Genomic DNA, 20,631 nt, shown 5'->3' on the forward strand with positions numbered 1-20,631 from the left:
TTTGCATCACATTAAGTTTGGCAACAGGTCGTTGATGGATTGTTGATGTACCATGTACTTGAATTTTTCTTTAATGCATTGTTGATGTACATGTATTCCTTGAGGATTTCAGGTGTGTGTTCTTGAAGGAGAAGAAATTTGATTGAAAGCTTTGTGTATCATCTGAGAAGAATTCGAAGATAACACATGAAAGGAAGGCATCAATCCCTCGGAATTTACACCGTATTGCAACAACATCAAGCGGGTAAATTATACCTTTTTGTTTTGCTTTATTTCCTGCCATAGCGAAATTCTTAGAGAAATCTATGAGAAAGAAGTGTCGTAAAAGAGTTAATTTCCCAACTGTTAGAACTAACTGAGCTCTTAGCCTCTTATAAGTGAAATCTTCTTCTAGTTTTGTTGATCTTTAAGATTAGTTCATCTCTCTTACTTGAAAATTAAATAGGATATTATACATAACAACATGGGACATGGAAAATTTCATACAAAGAACCTGGAAGCAAATGGTAACTGCAGTTTACAGAGAAATGTACTACATGCTTATGGAAACCCAGAAGATAACTTGTGTCAGACGAACTAGAAGTGCTGGCGCAAAGTGGCATTTGCAAGGATCCTCGATACCTAGAAGCAGATATCTAGGCAGCAGTAGCAACACCAGCCTGCACAACTATTTTGACAACAGAGAAAACTCAAACCATAGCATAAATAGTGTCCTCTTTTTTACCTTTTTGTGGGAGAAAGGGAACTTACAGTCCTCTGCAAAACCCATCACCTTTAGACATGGTTTCCCTTGGAGGAGCTACATTTTGAAACTTGGTTTCCCCTTGAGGAGGTATCATTGAAGAGTATGGCTGAGACTGACCGTGTTGCATTGGATCACACATAGGTGGGGCAACTGGGTAAGGACCTGGTCCAGTATCTATAAAATTATGCTACAGACAATAAATTCAGAACAAACTTTCCTACAATAATTTATAATCTTTTCCTTTTTTTCCCCCTTCAAAGGAAAATATAGAAAAGAAAAAGTAGAACTGAAACTTTGAAAAGTTACTGATTGCTTATATGAAACTCAAAATCATCTGGCATGAATAATTCTTACTGATAGAAGAAATAAAATAAAGAAGGATGACCTTGAGTTTGGTTCTGCAAACTTTGTTTCATGGTGTTGAATTCTTTGACTCTGTTGGAGGTTGAATGTGAATTGAGTTAGGCAAGAAATAAAACAGGGTGGAGATTCAAGTCGTTTACTTTTGCACATAAAAAAATGGTAGATTGTGGAGTAGTTGTTTTGCATTGTAAGCTTCTGCAAATTTCTACACCTAATGACAGAAGGATACAATGTTAGCAGTTGTCTGTGGGGAAAGGGGAAATAGGTATAATCTTGAAAATTAGGTAACCAACATCACTTCAAGACACCACCAAAATTATACCTCCAACTGCATAACAACAAGATGAATTCTTAATACTCAACTGCCTCTAAGGGAATATGTGTGAAGTCAAATGGAGGAGCGAGGCGAATATCGACACGTCTCGAGGGAAAATCCCAATTTTCTCCTCGTTGACGTTACCGCCCATAAACTTTTATGCCCATGTGATACATTTATATAACATAAACAAGTTTGTAGAGAAGTAAGTTGGTAGAGATGGGAATTGGGAGAATCTATGAGCATAAAGGACAGGTTTGAATTTAGGGCTCTTTTTGTACATGCCTTGGTTGAATAATCCAAACCCTTTTGAATAAATTAAGTGCCGCTTTCCGATTATCTGTAAGCAAACACATGGGTGGGGGTTAGTGGAGTACTTAGAATTGTGAGCTAGTTTGGTGAATAATGACAGAATTGGAGGGACATAAGATCAAACATTAAGATACAATTGTTGCCCATGAGCTTTTAAAAAGTAACTCATTGGTCTAAAGAGAACATTAGAATAATGAATATTCAAAGATTTGGACATCTTTGAATTGTCTTTTTCATCTTCTTCAACTGCATCCATTGAGGTCAGAAAGTTCCAACTTGCATGTGGTGCTAGCTATATAAAAAAGGCACTATATGTATATTCCTTAACAAAATACTAAAAATGGGGCTTTCAAGGTACATTATTTGTTTCCCCTCATTTTTACATACAGAAAAAGATATGAAAAAAGCTTCTTTTTTCGTATCTTTTCTGTCATACTTTTAAGATAGCTTCTGGTTTAACCATTACAGACATCGAATTTACTGAAAGTACTAGTTTTATTGCACATTTATCATGATATAAAAAGGTAGATTTTGGTCAAACATAGGATATAATATAGTGGAATGAAGAAAGATTACCTCAACTTGTTGAAAACCGAGCTGCAAAAAGGCAATGTCTGAGTCATCCCATGAAGCTTAAGTCAAAAAAGGATGTGATCCAAGACAAAAGAACAATAAATTACTTAAGATCTCATTATGTTTCCTTACCTCACGTGAATATGGAGTCATGTTTTAGCATTAAAAAAGAAAGAACTTGCCAAAGATGTACGAAAAGAAAGAAAGAGAGAAACAAATGTGTAGCTTTGATGACATTGTCTTGATTAGAGAACCATATCTTGAATCCTCTCACGTGGAAGCTAAAGAGTGGATTGAAACAGTGTAAGGTTCAAAAAAAGACAAAGAGCAAGAATAATAGATGGGCCAAACATTGTCTAGTGAGTGTACAGAAGAAGCCATGGTGAAAGACGAAGAGAGTGGGAAACAACTAAGACATGTTTACATGTGTCGGGGGCAAGGGGTGGCCAAACCATCTGGATTTTTTAACGCTTAACTTCGTTTTGTTCCTGCTCTTACTATCAATGAGGTCCCCATTAATGGGACTACTCAATTATCTCTGCCAAATTATGTACAACTACATGCAACAAAAAACCAGCTATGTTTTTTGTTTAAACTCTAAACTTCAAATGGACCATTCTACCTATCATTGTTGCCCAACCCCTTGAATGCAACACTTGAGTCGGTTTAATCTTGACCGGCAATCAAATTCTCTGATATAACGTAAGAAAATGATACCCTTTTGTTCATTTTTGATGATTGATTACATTCTTTTCACATGGAAGAGAGAGAAAGAAAGAGAGAGAGGAGGAAATCATTTACATTTTTTTAGTATGAAAAAGAAACATGGTCATTTCAAGAGTGAAGGCTGAAGTAAATTCTGGGAGTTATCTGTCTGATCACAGTTATTTCGCTTATCATTACTGTTCTTCAGTTCATTTGCTTCTTTCTAGTTCAGTTCATTTAAGTTTAAATTCAAGGGCAGTGTTAGGTTTTGTTTTTAATATATATATATACATGATTTGAATTAATCCTTGAAAACAGAAGTGACAATTTCCAAGGAGCTGGATTGCCAAATGGGATAAGGCACAGACATTTTATGGAACCAAATAATTGAGTTGTATTGAACAAAAGGAAAAAAAACAACCAAACAACCGCGTTCGTCAACCTGAAACATGAGTCACAATCCTGCTTTCTGAGGACCTGAACCTGCAAATAGAAAGAAGACAGAGAAAAGCAGAGATTTTTTTCCCTGTTCTTTTTGTGTGCGACAAATTTTTCTCAGGTTGTCTACACTGGAAACCTAACTCCAAGTCGGATTGATTGGTTTCATTTTTGAAGGTGAGATAGGTAAGGTAAGGTAAGGAAGAGGTTCATTTGAATCCTATTTAAGAACATGAGTCTTATATTCTCTCTAGCTTTGTATCCCTGAGCCTGAGCCTGAGCCTGTCCATCTCTCTGCATTTAAAGCTACCTTTTCTAATTATGACTGAATGCAGAGAAGAGTTAAGATGATTGCCATCTTCTCTTAAGGAACCCAATGACCAAATGAACCAACCCATTGTCCTTTCAAATTCAATAAGCTTTAGCATGTATGCCTTTTGCAATGAGAAGGATTGCCCTTTCATCGACAGCTTCTAGCTGTCTTCTGCTCACTCAAAGTCAGATAATTTATTTGCCTTTGGATTTCCAGGTGGTGCGGTGAGGGTTTTTATCTATCATCTATCCATTAAGGACTTGTTTCTTCCTTTTTTCCTTTTCTTTCAAAGAAAAAATGGGTTTTATCAGGTGTCTAAATTCTGCGAACCTACCCCAATTCTGTTATTGATTCTTCTTCTTCTTCTTCTTCTTCTTCTTCTTTTCTTAAACTTCTCAAATATCTTGTTATGGAGTCTTCCCAAAATGTTGGAGTTTCAGAAGAATGTCACAGCAGTGAATCTGGTTGGACCATGTATATTGGATCTCCTGTAGATGATTCCAGTGATGGTGATGAAGATAACGATGTAGAATATGGAAAAAATAAAGGTTTTCATGCAAATCACCAAGATGATAGTGATGACTCCATGGCTTCTGATGCTTCTTCAGGCCCAAGCCATCAACCAGATCACCCTTTTGGAGGACATGGGAGCATGAAACACCAGAAGCCATTAATAGAGAAGCACAGAGATGAGAGGAAGGAAGTGAAAGAGAAGCTGGTTTTGGTGGGGCAAAAACCAAAGAGCTCGGTTCAGAGTAGCTCAAAGGTAAGAAAGAGCATTTGGATGGGCAAAAGAAACTAGCCAAGCTACCTTTTCTTCTTCTTCTTCTTCTTCTTCTTCTTGTTTTGTTCTCTGGTTTTTCCTTTATGCTTTCTTGTAGGCTGAAACTGAACTGAAAAATATGAGTTGTGTATCCTTTACTGCTGTTTTTTTGTTTGTTCATCTACATGTATTTCCCTGAAAGGAGCAGTGGATTTGGTTTTGGGTCAATTCTTGCATTTCACTGAACAGATCCAATTCCTTCTGGGAATTTCTTTTCCCAAACCTTTTCTGTAAATGCTCTGTTTTTTTAGCTGTAGGAGTAGGACAGCATCTAAAGAACACCAACTTTAGATTGTTTTGTTTTTTTTGCAAATTGGTCCTCTGTCTTTTGTTTATTTTTTCTGATTTGTTTTGTTTTATGTTGAAAACTACAATTGAAGTGACTTTATCAATCTATTTTTTAAAGTGATGCTCATTCATCTCTGAGCCTTTCTTCCATTAGAAACTTTAAACACTTTTTTTTAAGTGTTTTGGATGAACTTAACTCCCTACCCACCACTAAAAGAATCCTTTCAAGATTCCATATAGAAAATTCACGAGATTTATAGATTGATGTTCTCGTAACAATACACTTCTAAGAAATCTAACAATGCGACATCTAACAATGCGACATTTCATGTCTATATGGGAGGCACACCTTGAGTCGTGGTGGGCCATCTTTAGTGATTTATAGCTGGGTACTGAAAATCAAGTCGTTGATATCTCTCATAATAATACACCCTGAAGAAATCTGACAATGCGATATTTTAAATCTACGTGGGAGCACCATGACTTGAATTGTGGTGTGCCGATGGGACTCATTGATATCATCTTTGAAAGATGTCGAGCGATGAAATGTTGCTTTTTAGTGTTGAGCTTTGGAGATTAATATTGTAACTTATAATGACGATGAAACATTTTTCATTGATGGTTTAAATTATATATATATATATAGAAATACTTGTAAAGAGAACAGGCCCAAACTTGAAACAATGGGCTTTTTATGCAGGCCGGCCCATGTATGAGAAAATTTCAAAAAAGCCCATTTCACGTTGCTCTCGAGCCCAATTTTAGAAGCCCATTGTTAAAAGTTTATCACAGTAGCCCTTTAATTATACATTTATTACAAATCTGCCCGTGGTATTTTTTTTTTTTTAATTTCATATGTTCCCTTATTTCGATTTAAAAACAATAAATTTTTTATCCATTTATATCAAATTTCACATAAATAAAATTAATTAAAAAATATAAATATGATTATATTTTTGTCCAGCTTTTTAATAAAATTTTAATTAAAAAATAATTATAAAATATATATATATATATATATATATATATATATATATATATATATATTTTGGTAATGAATTGATAATTTAATGGCGTGAATATAAAAGATGAGGACATAAATTAACCAACAATTCAATAAATCTCTCCCTCTCTCTTTCTCTTGAGAGGAAAAGAAACGATCATGCTTTCATTGCTGAGTTGAGTTCGATAAGCTGAGAGTGGAGAAGAATTGGTTGGCACTGGCGAGAGAAAATGGCGAAGCTGCTTCCATATCTTCAAGCTCCCCATCTGGTTTCTTCCGTCAATCGGGGAACCCTTTCTTTCATTCTCTCCAAACCAATTCCTTTTCGATCTTCTTCTTCGTCTTCCTTCTTACAATGCCGTTTCGCTTTCGCTCTTTCTCCTGCTCCTGCCTCACGCCCCTGCCTCTCTGTTCGAGCATTCGAAGACTCTGCATCGGAGACCAAGCGCCTGGATAGAGAAGAAGCAGATGCTGCAAACGAGGTTCTGATGAACAGTGAAGGCGGCAGAGCTCGCGATGAGGATTATCCAAGTGGAGAATTCGAATTCGAGAAGTTTGGCCCGTGGAGGAGCTTTTTGGTGAAGCTTAAGATGCTGGTTGCCTTTCCTTGGGAGCGCGTCCGTAAGGGCAGTGTCTTGACTATGAAATTGCGTGGACAGGTTTGGTTTCTTCGTTCTTGCTCAGCTGTTTAATTCGTAAACGAGCTACTTGTTCTTCACGTTGTTTAATTTTCTGGAAGAAAATGAATGTTTGTTGCTGCTGGAAAGTGTTTTTGATTCTTATATTCCACTCCAATAAGTAATTAGTTGCGGAAACACTTCAATTTGGTGGAAGAAAATGGATGTTGATTACCTTCATGTTTCACATCTGGAAGCAGTTTTTTTCGTTCTAATGTTACTCGAATTACTTCAACTATTGATCGGATAAAATGGACTTGGGTCACGATTCATGCTTCGCGGCTGGAAGTTGTGTTTTCGGTCTAATGTCCTTGATTATTGCAATTATGTTGACGATATTTAGTGAAAAATGTCGAAACTTGTTCCGGCATACATCTTTCTTGATAAATGGCATTATTAGCTTTAACCGGACGACTTTTTCTTTCTCCTCTCCCAAGTTTCTTAAAAATTATTTCTCAATGTATGTGTCAAATTTTGGAGTTGAGATTGCTCTTTCTCTTGTTCAGATATCTGATCAGCTAAAGAGCCGTTTCTCTTCAGGGCTTTCTCTACCTCAAATCTGCGAGAACTTTGTCAAAGCCGCGTATGATCCTCGTATATCTGGGATCTATTTGCAAATCGAGGCTCTAAATTGCGGGTGGGGTAAAGTTGAAGAACTTCGAAGGCATATCCTGAATTTCAAAAAATCAGGTACGCGACTCTTCTAAACGTTCAAAGTGAATCTCTGCATACAAGGCACGTTTTCAGGGGAACCATCTACAATGACCTTACAGGGGTGCGAGACAGGTGTCATCCGTTATGGCAATTTTGATTAATGTGAATAATTGGGCGGATTTCATGCAAAATAGTCGAGAGAATTTCTCTGGGGCGGGGCACTACGCTGCATGTACCTGTATCCCGGTCTCCTTTTGTTTTCATATTTTTTCTAATTTTACCGTCATTTGTTTTATGGTTATAGTTCAGAGAGAGTAGCATAGAATTTCCATAATTTATAACATCACAGATTCAAATTTTAACCTGCAAACGATACTAGCAAATAGAGGATGAAAATTGTCAATATGAGGATGTTCAAATTCTCATACCCCACATTCATCTTAGTCAAAAAATAAAAAATAAATAGAATATGAAAATAAAAGAAGACACTAACTAGTAAATTTTACGTCTTTTCTTTATGGAAATTTACTGCTATGATGGTCAAACATTCTTGGGAAACCTACGTTCCACTTTGTTCTTATTTCATAAATATAGAAAATTTCAGAATGTTTTCTCCCCTTAGTAAAGGGCCTAGGGAAAGCCATTATTATTTTTTTTTATCAAACAGCTGCTTGTGTAATTTATATCCAATTTTCGACTTGCATAGGGTTGAAATTTGTTTCTTATATGAATATAAAAACTTTCTTAGGGGTGAAATCATCAAATTCAATGTGTACTGGCTTTCAGGTAAATTTATTGTTGCCTATATTCCTACATGTCAAGAGAAAGAATACTACCTGGCATGTGCATGTGAGGAGATATATGCCCCCCCAAGTGCTTATGTTTCATTGTTCGGCTTGACTGTTCAAGCTTCATTTCTCAGAGGTAAGTTGACTTCTTTTCTCTGCTTTATTTCTTGCACTCAAACCTTGTTCTTAAGAGGTTGAACGAGGTGTTTTCTTTTCAGGTATTTTTGATAAAATAGGGATTGAACCACTAGTGGAAAGGATAGGTAAATATAAAAGTGCTGGTGATCAACTAGCACGGAGAAATATGTCGGAGGAAAATTGTGAAATGTTGACGACCTTGCTTGATAACATCTATGACAACTGGCTGGATAAAATTTCTTCAATAAAAGGTAGAGTCGACATGAAACTTATAGCTCTTTTCTTTTAACTAATTTCAGAAACTTCTTCTTTTATTTATTTATTTATTTATTATTTTGTTTTTTTGGGATAGGAAAGAAAAAAGAAGATATTGAAAGCTTTATTAATGAAGGAGTGTACCAAATTGAAAGACTAAAAGAAGATGGCTGGATCACCAATATACAGTACGAGGACGAGGTACTGAATGTCCTCATCCTATCTGCTGAGATGTTTGGGCTTGAAATAAATATTTGCAGATGCATTTTATTTTGAGAGTTCGAGTAAGGGGATAGCAAAGTTGTTGGTTCCACAAATTTCTATGTATTTTGCTAAAAAAAAACTATTATTTGGAGAGTAGAAACTTCATTAAAGGTGAACAACAAGGGGAAATACGAAGTGAACTAAAAGTCAAAGAAACTTCAAATAATTACTCTAATTGGCATGATAAGAATAGAACTGTAATTCCAATTTATTTTTCTTTTTCTTTTTCTTTTTTGATAAAAAACTTGCTTTCATAGAGAGAAATGAAACAAATGTACATGGGTATAAATAAAAACAGCTCTAAAAAGTAGTTCAAAACCATTGAGAAGAAAACTTCGAGAGGAGCTAATGTAGAAACTAGGTAGCTCATATCTTAGAAGTCAGTGTTGTTTAATTTTTGTCTCGCTATAAAGATTATGAGTTTTTCCTTTGTAATATTCAGATTCTCTCTATGCTAAATGAAAGACTTGGACTGCCGAAGGATAAAAAAGTTCCCATGGTTGATTACAGGTCATTAAATTCTGAGATCTTTTATCAATTATCTATTTTGGTCTTTATTGGGTTTTATTGCTGTCATGTACATTGTTCTTCCCTTGTCTTTTGTACTTTTCGTAATTTCCAATGAACAACTTGTGTTTGTTATTTTAAAAAATTGCCGCCAAGTACATTGTGATAAATGAATCAATCCCACCACTCAAACTCATTTCTATTGAAAACCTTCATGCTTGATACTTGCAGTTTCAGGCTAACTAATATGGGTTCGATCCTTCCTATGCTAGACTTCTATGATTGCATTGTACTTTTGTGCCTCCATATAGAAAGAGGTTTTGGAAGGCACAGAGAAAGGAATGAATGACTTTAATTGCAGCTTGACCTATTAAGGTGCGACGGGGGAAATTTTCTGAAGATTCTTGCCATGCCTTAGTGGCAATTTTATATTGTTAGAACCTTGCAGCTGAAGAAAAGAAAAGCAATATTTCTCGTTCTCCTAAACCTTTCTAATATTGCACATCTTCTTGTCCTTTTTGGGGGAGTGGGGTTCTCAATTATTTGTAGGGATAAATGACAAATTACCTCTTATATTTTTGCTCAAATTGGTAAATGTTTAAACTTTTATGGTTTTGAACTATAAGAAAAAGATCTTTAAAAAAATGCAGCTGCACTGCTACCGGCTGAGTATTGTAATCGTGCCCTTTGTTTCAATAGTGTGTTTGTTGCGTGAAAAGAAAAGTGAAATTTCCTTTCAAGGAAATGTTTGCATAATTCTATCATCCGTCGATCTTTAAGTTTCATTTGGTCGATCTTCCCATTTTGCAACTTTGTACTTTAAATTTTATTTCCACCACCTTATTATCCGGCCATTTCATTTTTCGTGTCTATTATTTGTGTAATAAAAGCAGGGACTATAGTTTTACCATAAGTTAATAACTTCTAATTAATTATTTAATCCATGCACCTGTAATTTCTTTCCAAGGGATACTAACGTTATTCCCATTTTATGTCGATTACCATAGGAAGTACTCTAAAGTTCGGCAATCAACAGTTGGTTTATCAGGAGGTGGAGACCAAATAGCTGTGATTAGAGCTGGAGGAAGCATTAGTCGTGTGAAAAGTCCTTTAAGTGTTCCTAGTTCTGGTATTATTGGGGAACAATTCATTGAGAAGATTCGGAGTGTTCGAGGTAAACTTGATGTTTAAATATCTTTGAATGGTATATTGCCATCTTTTGTTTATTTCATTATGAACACAGAGAAAGAGATGGGGACTTACAAATATGTAGTTTAAGATAATGGCTTTCTAATTGTGCTCATGAACTTCAAGAACCACACAGGGTATCTCACGGTCACAGTTCTCAGATTCATTAAAAACTTTTAGTGAACGTGTAATTGCTCACCATGCATTTCTTTTGTTCATCCCTCTCCTTTTTGTCCTTAGAGTCGAAAAAATTCAAGGCTGCCATCATCAGAATTGACAGTCCTGGAGGTGATGCTCTTGCTTCTGATTTGTAAGTGCTAGCATACCAGCCAATTTCATTCTTTTTTGTGATACCAAGAATCTATTTCTGATGGCATCATACCGTCATATTCAACTAATTACATTTAGTTGGGAACAAAATATATAATTTTTTGTTCATTTTATCATTTAAATCACTTTTCATCCTTCCCATAGATAAATTCACTTTTTCTAAAAACAACCCCTCTTCAACCAAAGAAACCTGCACAATACACAAGAAACTATACAACTTTGTCCTTTTAATATCCAAAAAGTTCTCTTCACCCCATTTACTGAAATGAGGGATAAATGAAAATAGAGTGAGGAAAAAGCTTTATTAGTTTTGAGCATTGGAAGTGCCTCTACCATATTCTCTGTATCTATGCACGTGGTAGATATCAAGTAATGACAGCACATTACGTGAGATACCTTTGTCAAGCATGCTTGTTTGAGTTATCAATGAACTTCATACACTACAAAATGCATTACGATTAACTGTTGTCATTGAACTAAGTGTTAGAGCTTGTTTGGATATATTTTCTTCCCTATAGGCCAATTTAGAAAAACAGTCTGATGAACAATTACCATAAAATACTTCTATTTTTTGTTCGTGAGTATCCAACCCAACTTATCCACTTCCTTATTTTCACGAGACAAAACAGTTTTATACACTTTTTTAGCTGTTGTTAAATGCTGTTTAAAAGTTGCTTATAATATTTTTATCTCCGTTTTCTTTAACTTTGATTGCATGTATTAAAAATTTGTTTTGGTTGTTGAAATTACTTGAGATAAGACGGAAGATGAGAATTCTAATTCACCATTCATAGTGCCAACATTTGGATATTATCGTTTTCTGAACTAGCTTTATTCTTCAGCATCGTAGAACTGGTTGATAATTTACTTTTCATATTCAGAAAAAGCCTTTTATCAAGTTTTTGTTCTTTAACACTTAATATGTTATATCATTAGAACTAAAATTACATCCATACTTCCACATATAAGGGGTAATGCCCATACCAAGTAGAAAATCTGGGTTCTTGATTCAATTAGGCCATTTTTATTTACATAATGCTGCTGTGCCCTTACAAATAAAATCCGTATGATCTCTGGGCTGATGAGTTTCATTTCCATTTTTAGTTGATGTTGTGTTTGTAGCATACCAATTGATGGATATCATTTCTACTCTGAGAATTGGTATATTATGTGTTGGTTGATACTCTATGGCACACAGGATGTGGAGAGAAATCAGACTTCTGGCTGCATCAAAACCTGTCGTTGCATCCATGGCTGATGTTGCAGCCAGTGGAGGATACTATATGGCAATGGCAGCTGGGACCATTGTTGCAGAAAATCTAACCTTAACTGGTTCTATTGGAGTTGTCACAGGTAAACTATAAATATCTGCGGTAAAGAAAGATTTATGCCGAAACTGCTGTAGAAAATGATTTAGATTTTTAAACTGCACCAGCTTATGTAATATGAAAGGCAAACATACGTCTTCATCTGCATCTTTAAAATTCCAGAGATATTGGAAGCAGCATAGTTTGTAGATGTACATTCTCCCGCAAAGAAAATCTGTTTGTGTTATCGTGGACTTCTGGTGTTGATGAATTTTCTGGCTCTAGGGAAGTTTAACTTGGGGAAACTATATGAAAAGATTGGCTTTAACAAGGAAATCATATCAAGGGGAAGATTTGCTGAGCTTCTTGCGGCAGAACAACGACCTTTCAGGTAAAATATCTCTTAGCCCTTAGCAAATAGCATGTGGTATATTTAATTAATAGATGAATGAGGGATGCCAAATCCTTTGGTACTCTGTAATACAATGATTTTCTGGGTAGAACCACATTAATTATTGCCTCAGGAAATAGCATAACTAAAATGATGCTTGAACATATGAAATTGATTTGAATTTCGAAGTGAATTCATATTCTCTTTCAGCCAACCAGCAAAGCCAGCATCCTTGTTTTCGTTACCTATATACCAGTTGATCGAATTAGTTCCCTGCTTATTCGTGAGACCAGCATCCTTGTTTGTGTTAGGATTCACCTCGTTTCACCATATTTGCTTTGATGTACACTTGCACAGAAATAGGGTCTAGCTCAACTGCCTCATTTTCACAGGAAGAAGGAAAGAATATCATGATTCACTCTCTACTCGCTGTTGACTATCTAGAACTTGTTCTACTTCATTTGAATCTTCCATCCTCTTTTCTCAATAATAAAAAAAAAAAGTTGTCTTCTGATACAGATTAAATAAAGTAGTTTATTTTTTCTTCATTGGTACTTTTTCCCATCAATAATTAAATGTTACCAGTTTCTGATCAGACCCGATGAAGCAGAACTCTTTGCCAAGTCTGCACAAAATGCGTACAAGCAATTCCGAGACAAAGCAGCCTTTTCCAGATCCATGACTGTATGTTGGTCAAAGCATTTCCTTTTTCTTATATCTATGGATTTGTCATTTTAACGTTTTAATGTCTACCGCGTGTCCAATCACTAATAGGTGGATGAGATGGAGAAAGTTGCGCAAGGAAGGGTTTGGACTGGTAAACTTGCAGCATCCCATGGTTTAGTGGATGCTATCGGTGGATTTTCTCGGGCTGTTGCTATAGCAAAACAGAAAGCCAACATTCCTCAAGACAGCAAGGTTTATTTTCAATAAACTCTTCGGACAACTTGTGACTTTCTAGATTAGAGTTTAGACCTTCAGTACCAAAGTCAATTCCATATTCAATCAAGTAGATATTTCATTATCCCTGTCCAAAAATGGAACACGTTATGTTGTAGGAACTGATTAATGTGAGCATGTTTTACTTTGGTAAAAGGTTAATCTTGTGGAATTATCGAGACCGTCGCCAACGCTACTGGAGGTAGTAAGCGGAGTAGGGAGTACAATTATTGGAGTTGAGGGGACGGTGAAAGAACTGCTGCAAGACCTTGCTTTGTCAGAAGGAGTTCAAGCTCGAATGGAAGGGATTATGCTGCAGAGAATGGAGGGATTTGCTTATGGCAACTCCGTCTTTGGTTTGATAAAAGATTACCTCAGTTCCCTCTAACTTCGTTAAAAGGCAGATGAACTTTTCAAACCCATTTATTGTCCAATATTTGGAACGTATGATATAGGCTCGTAGGGAGCGTCCCAATTGAACAAGAAACTGTATAGATAGTATGACAAACTTGGGATCTTTTCATGGATGATTTTATAGAATCTTTCTCGTAGCTGCTTTTACTTTGTTATATATGAAAATGTAAGTACACAGCGAAATGGAGGCAAAGCTTATATACTTGAGCCATAAAAAATAAAAAAATAATTATAATGTGATGTCAGAAGTGGGATTTGAACCCACGCCCTCTCACGAGGACCAGAACTTGAGTCTGGCGCCTTAGACCACTCGGCCATCCTGACTGTTTGATGGAATTAACTCAATTTATTGCCTTACGATATTTTTTTGGTATTACGATATTAGCAGTTAACTAATTAATTCATTTTTAGGTGTTTCAGCAGTGGTAAGATTTCAACTAATTAATTCATTTTTCCTTTTTTTGGAATAAAATTCAATAAATTACTTATTGGTTGGTGTTAGCAGTTTTATAATTTAGTTTTTTTTTAAAAAAAAAAAAAAAAAAAAAGGAAAGGAAGTTTTGGCTTTTTGATTATCTGCTAGCAGTTAACCCTATTGCCAAAATTAGATGCATAATAACCATTCAATTTGAAATGGTTGGAGGACACAGAAAATTGTGAACCAAACTTCCATAATTCTTGTTCTTCTTGTACACAGACATGCTGGGTGCAGTTGGACTGAGATAGTGAGATTAGAGGTAAAGTTGATAGCTTTATGTAGCAGGCAACGTTTCGATAGCGGATGCAGACAAGATTCAGGAGACGTGGGAATAGATTCTAGTTGTGTTCTTCTCGAATTGGAATAGGTGGAAAAGATTAAGATATTGAAGAATTTGGAGATTATTGGTTGAGGTTGGAAGATGATGAACTCACTTGTTGATTTCGCTTCAACAAGCTTCCCCTCCCCCAACAGTACTTGGTAAATGGGCATGTATTGATCGAAATTGAAATGATGTCTTCCTTTTCTGTTTGAATTTGAAGAAGATGAAAACCCTAGTTCATCATCTACAAAATTTGTGATGAGAAAAACAAAACCCCAGTTCGTGGCTTGTGTTATATGAAGTCCAAGTCAGAACTACTGTTCATCATCTACAAAACTCGATTTGGTCAAGAAATTGCAGAGAACGAAGAAGGAGCAGGAATTGCGAAGAGACAAACAAACGAGGCCGTTAGCTATGGAAAGAAGAGCAGTAGATTGGATATGAAGTTACTTACTTCCTTTGTTCCACCTCTCCATCAGGACGTCCTCATCTTTGGGTAAAGAAGAGTATGGAGGAAGGACGAGGTTTTGAAGGAGAGAGTGATGAGGTTGAAGAACAGGAGAAGAGATGATGAGCCTCTATAGGATTCAGTACTCTACTACTTTATATGGAGTAGAATGGAGTAATGTGAAAATTTGAAGCCTCCCTCATTTATATGGAGAGGATGAAGATGGAGATATGCTTACAGACCTCATAACATCACAATTGACGAAAGGTTTAGCCACTTAAGCTACCTATACCTATAATAGAACTGTACATTCTCATTCCTACCTCATAATTTACACATTCTAAACAACAACAAATGCAAGTATAAAAAAAAACTGATTTTACTTGATTGATGACTTCAAGAACGGATTCGAGGGGCGAGTACATTGAGGTTGTTGATTTAAATCTCCTGCCTTCACCTTCTCACTGTTACATGAATTCAAATGTTGATTAGTTTCAAGGGTAGTGGACTCTATCTTACTCAATGACACTGCTTTCTTCACATCTGCCGCTGCTACATTTGTGTCACCACCACTGTTTTCTGTTCCCTTCTTCACCACCCCTGAACTTTGTTTATCCTCTGTTCTTCCATCATTGAATTTTGCTCCGTCGGACTTCAGTTTCTTTGTAAACAGAGGTGCAGAGAGTATTGGGCCTTTAGGTGAGGATGGACGACTCACTTCTGAACTTCTGCCTTTTACTGCACAATTTAGCGTACTACTGCTGGTTGCAGCGTTAGGTAACACAGATCCACTGCACTTAGATCTTGAAACGGTGGTGGTTTCCATGGTCCCTTTGGCTTCATTAAGCAACCTTTCCTGATATTAGAAAAAGAATTACATATATATAAATATGAGACCCCACTGCTAGATCAAAGGATTTAAAGGCTGTTTCTGGGAGTTTGTCCTATACCTCTAATATGGCATTGAAACGTTCCGCCAAGTTAGGAAGCTTCAAAGCAGTAACCAGCTTAATTGCACCCTTCACCGATTTCTCCAGCGACAAAAGTTTTACTAGTTCAGAAGCTCTGACAAGCTTATCACCTGGAAAAATTTCACCATCTTCAGTTAGATGAAACCTCAGATCGTAATTTTTAATTCCTTGTCAAAGGAAAAAGAACTGCAAAATGTCTAAGACGTTAAAGTAAAGTTGCAAATCCCAACCGTTGCAGCAGGAAGCAATGAGCCTTAAGATGCATCTGTCTTGAGCAGCTTCAATACAGAATGCCTCATCATCTAGTTCTGTGTCGTACAACCCAAGTAATGCCATTTCCTCCATTCTCCCATGGATCTGTGTGAATACATTTACATTACTTGGACAGTGAAAGCAAATGAAAGTAGCAACTTAGAAAGAAAAAAAAAAAAAAAAAGAACGATGTCAATTAAAAAAGTAGTTTCTCTTCCTCATAGCTTCCACGCTAAATGATGTTGACATAAGTGATGATCTTAATAGCCATAGAGAGAGTTAAAAGCTTCAGAATTAAAACAAGATTGGGAAGTATCAAACTGACCTGTGTGAGGTGCATATTATTCATCATAAACTCATTCTCAAGTGCTTCTGCACCCAGGTCAGAGAGTGCAAGAGGAAATGAAAGATTTAGTAGAGTAAGAATTGGTTTAGGTGTCACCTGAAGCAGACAGAAATTACGCTCAGCAATGATACAGGGTAAATGAGTTTGGGGGAGAAGAAATTCTGTTACCTGTGGGTATGACTCAGAATTTTTGCATATCACACAGAACAACTTGCTTGTGTTCAACCCAACCACCCAATAATTTTCATCCGACTTCCTCTCTTTACGGGCACTGCACAACAAATCTGAACTTCAGACAGGAGTACAAGAAGGTAGGATGTGAATTATACTTGTAATGGATATACCCAAAAAAAAAAAATAGCATGTTGATCAACCTGAATAATGGTACCCAACTGCCACCATATTGACTTGTAAACACTCTGAGTACACCCTATAAATAACGGTAGGAAAATAAGATACATAGTTCACAATAACCAACTGAAGAATATAAACAAACTACTCGAGAGCTAACGTACCTTGGAATCGTAGGAACTCAATTTTCCTTCTTCACTAAAACCAAACCATGCGAGATGTGATCCTGGAGTTAATGGCAAATGTCCTCTTAAGAGCTGTGTTCCATTAGAGATGTTTAATATTCTGAACTCTAGCATCTGCATATTTTGAATGAAGTTCAGGTTAGACAATTACATCTTCAAGATTATAAATTCCACCATCATAAACTTTTATTCACTATGGCCGTCCTACAATATACTATGAAGGGCGCTAAAAATATGCTCCAACTCAAACAAATAACGACTTTCCAAATGTCCAATAGAAATTCGTAAGATAGACATCGGACATCCTATGCATAGATTCCACGAATCAATCATGCTCAAAATAGAGGAAAGTCTGATCGAGTATAGACCTGGTCGTTTGTGGGAAGACAGGTAGAAGAATGAGTCACAAATGCAAGTTCATCCTTGAAGCCAGATGCAGTCACCACTGGCCCATCCAGAGAAAGAATATGCTTCTGAAATAAAGCCATTAAGCAACATTATTATTCAATGTAAAACTTACCATCACCTTCATTCCCAAATTTGGCTGGACTTTTTCGTGCAAGGATATTCAGGCAGAAATTAATGGTAGTAAGATCCTTATCAGTTAAGAAAACAATTGGCGTTTAACTCAAGTTCCTAGCTTCTTAAAGCTAACAAACAAATACACATCAAATTGAATATAATCGTTTGCTGCATTCTGAGTCATCTCTCCTGGTTTTGTGTTATATATCATAAGGTAATTTGGTTCTTAAATTGCAATAAAAGAAAAATTCTGAATGTGAAACACTAAACTCTAGCATTTAAACTTAAGGTGAAAAGAGGGCATAAGTTGCGAATATGCAGCTAGTTAAGAAATCTGTCCAACAAACCTGTAAACCACCATCTGTGAAGATGCGAAGATAATTAAGACTTGTAAATGCAGCCACCCATCTGGTACCAACTGCAACGACCTTAACTTCTTCTCCATCAAATCTCATCGACCACTGAGTTTTTACAGTAGATATCCAAGTCAGCATAGTTTAGTAGCCATAGAAATTTGCACCATTCGTATGAAGCTGAGGAACTTGTAAACTATAAGTAAAAACATTCTAACCTCGCTGTTATTTGCCCAGCTACCAAATGGGCGATACATTAGAGTGCTCATATTCTTCTCACCCTTACAAGGGTTTGCAAAGACGCTACCATTTTCATTCAGTGCAGCCATTGTAAAACCAAAATGATCATTCATTGAAGGAACTCGCGGGCCACTGCCAGTGTCATGGAAATCTATCTGAAAAGGGACAGCATCAGTCATTTAGAATATAGATAAAAGTTGTTTCATATCCCTCATGAATTTGATTCCTATCAAGTGATAGCACATGAATGAGAGCAAGCAACAATACGGCAGAAACCTAAAAGGTTTAAGTTGAAGGCTCAGGATTACCTCTATGTGGGAGTACCCATCATGTTCAAAAGTTGTTATACTTCCAAGCATATTGTAACACAAAAAGCGTTTCTTTCCCGGCTGCAAGGGAGTAGCTCCTGGTTGAAATGCCTCCCGTAGTTTCAATTTACTATATGTTGCAATGTTTATATCTCCCTCGTCAATATTATCTGGCTTATCTTTTTTAACACGACGTGACATTTTATAGGATTCCAACTTCGGGAGAAGGCTAAAATCTTCGCTGTCAGCCTCATCCAGGATTTCTTCATTTGTTGAATGCTTACGCAACCTTTTTCGAGTTGGAAATTCAGATTCATAATGGCTATCTTCTCCAAGATCACTCAAATTGCCATGTTCACTAGGCTCCTCATCCTCTTCATCAAACAAGAGCAAGCCGTTGCTATTCCTTGATTGCAATTTTGGGATATCTTCAGTTGGAGATTTCATAGAAGATGGAACAACTGATTCCCACACCCCATACTTACCCATGACATCAATAACAGCCAATGCATTGCCAATTGGCTTCCATGCCATGCAACATATTCTCTCGTCAAATTTCTGTCTATCAATATCCAGCTTTTGATCAACATCCCATATCAGAATTTGCCTATCCAAGGAAGAAGTAGCCATGTATTTTCCGTTAGGTGACCATGACAGGAAACAAATAGGCTGGGTGTGATCTCCCCTCAATGAAAATAGCTTTTCAGCAGTATCTCTATCATACATCACAACATCATTTCTTAATCCTGGGACTGCTAACATCTCTCCGTCAGGGCTCCAGCATAAAACATTCAGAACGGAAGGGTCCGAACCTGTGCTAGGAGCTATGCCTTTAAGGTTATGTATTATACTTCCAGATTGGAGTTCCCAGAAAATTACAGTCCCAAATGAATCCACCGATGCCATGTACTCACTATTGGGGTCAAACGCCAACCCAGTAACGGCTGCTTTATGTCCTTTCAGAACCCTAGCAATTGAACCATCAATTGTGTTAATTAGCTTAATACCATCGTCATCGCCAGCTGCTGCCAAGAGGCTTCCGGACTTATTAAACGCAAGGGTACGTATTGGCAGCGTAAATCTTGTGATATTGGTCTCAAATTCTCCACCTGCAAACCATCGTCCTCGTAAAATTAACAGGAACATAATTCCCAAAGAACTATGAAGCTAACAAGATTGATCCTAAAATACATTTCTGGGGGAAACAAACCAACTCAAAAGAAAACGAGGCAACATTCAAGATTTCGACAGATCTGAAAGTTATCATTCATAGTCCAAAACTAATCGAAGCAGTTCATAGTAAAACTAACATTTCCAATACCTAAGCATAGCTTTTGAAATTCAGAGATTCCACATAAGAGAACAATTAGAAAACCCAAAAGAATGATAATATAAGTTCAGCTTAACGAATGCCAGAAGAAATACCGGGAAACTTGTAGAGCTTGACGGATCGATCCATGGATCCAGAAGCGAGGCAGGTGGAATTGGGGCTAAGAGCCAGAGCCGTGACCCCTTCGCGATGATGATGAATGATCTTCGGGTTATTTGAAGGAAGAAGAGAATCATGGATGGATATGGCGGATTCGGAAGACGAAGCAGTGACAATATGGTACGCTTGTTGATCCCACAGGACGGAGCAAAACGAAGCCTTGCCATTGCTGGCTGCCTTGTGGGCTTCTCGGAGCTTCACCGACCGGATTTTCATAGCAACTCCAGTAATCTCCTTTCAATTAACGAACTGAGTATCTTTCTTCCGGCTTCTGTTGTAGTTTCGCCGGAGCAGCCAAGAATGGAAGTGGAAGCTCTTTGGTCGATGATTTTCTATCTATACCTCTTCTTTAGGCGGGAAATTTGATGAACATATTTCAGATTTCGCGGGAACTCCCGATGGTAATGGGCCTAATGGGCTCTTGAACCCTCTGCCCCCATTATATTTGGGCCTACTTCCCATACGGCCCACTATCGCTTCTTGGGCCGACTAGATTAACAACCACCATCACCAATTTCCGTATAAAATAATTTCCTTTTTCCTTTTTTTAAACAGTATAAATACTGCAATAAATAAATAAAATAGGTTCTTTTAAGTACACTAAATAACCTTCCATCTCTCCTAACAATTTTTTT

The 20,631-nt window shown here is 36.7% G+C and overlaps 2 protein-coding genes, 1 long non-coding RNA gene and 1 other non-coding gene across 4 annotated transcripts; 1 reads left to right on the forward strand and 3 right to left on the reverse strand.

Moving 5' to 3' along the window:
* Positions 1-107: 107 nt before the first annotated feature.
* LOC147793019 (uncharacterized) lies at positions 108-1,568 on the reverse strand. Its single transcript, XR_015420812.1, has 4 exons — positions 1,431-1,568; positions 1,131-1,319; positions 751-907; positions 108-667 (listed from the first exon to the last, which is right to left on the reverse strand). It is a non-coding gene; the product is annotated as an uncharacterized LOC147793019 (long non-coding RNA).
* A 4,441-nt stretch (positions 1,569-6,009) lies between these two features.
* Positions 6,010-13,888, forward strand: SPPA (signal peptide peptidase). Its single transcript, XM_023675802.2, has 13 exons — positions 6,010-6,538; positions 7,063-7,246; positions 7,997-8,134; positions 8,217-8,387; positions 8,489-8,592; positions 9,098-9,165; positions 10,170-10,336; positions 10,591-10,660; positions 11,879-12,033; positions 12,273-12,378; positions 12,975-13,062; positions 13,153-13,296; positions 13,475-13,888. Exons 1-13 carry the CDS (start codon positions 6,110-6,112, stop codon positions 13,703-13,705), a joined length of 2,055 nt encoding a protein of 684 aa, XP_023531570.2. The 5' UTR covers positions 6,010-6,109; the 3' UTR covers positions 13,706-13,888.
* An 83-nt stretch (positions 13,889-13,971) lies between these two features.
* Positions 13,972-14,055, reverse strand: TRNAL-CAA (transfer RNA leucine (anticodon CAA)). Its single transcript has one exon. It is a non-coding gene; the product is annotated as a tRNA-Leu (tRNA).
* Positions 14,056-15,149: 1,094 nt separating this feature from the next.
* On the reverse strand, positions 15,150-20,315 carry LOC111793971 (transducin family protein / WD-40 repeat family protein). The gene is made up of 12 exons (XM_023676065.2): positions 19,933-20,315; positions 18,508-19,616; positions 18,178-18,354; positions 17,954-18,067; positions 17,453-17,557; positions 17,064-17,198; positions 16,923-16,978; positions 16,717-16,819; positions 16,528-16,644; positions 16,181-16,307; positions 15,930-16,060; positions 15,150-15,835 (listed from the first exon to the last, which is right to left on the reverse strand). The coding sequence occupies exons 1-12, from the start codon at positions 20,210-20,212 to the stop codon at positions 15,359-15,361; spliced, it is 2,931 nt and encodes a 976-aa protein (XP_023531833.2). The 5' UTR covers positions 20,213-20,315; the 3' UTR covers positions 15,150-15,358.
* Positions 20,316-20,631: the final 316 nt, after the last annotated feature.

Source organism: Cucurbita pepo, chromosome 4, assembly GCF_057944985.1.
Source record: "Cucurbita pepo subsp. pepo isolate OVF chromosome 4, ASM5794498v1, whole genome shotgun sequence".
Classification (NCBI taxonomy): Eukaryota; Viridiplantae; Streptophyta; class Magnoliopsida; order Cucurbitales; family Cucurbitaceae; genus Cucurbita; species Cucurbita pepo.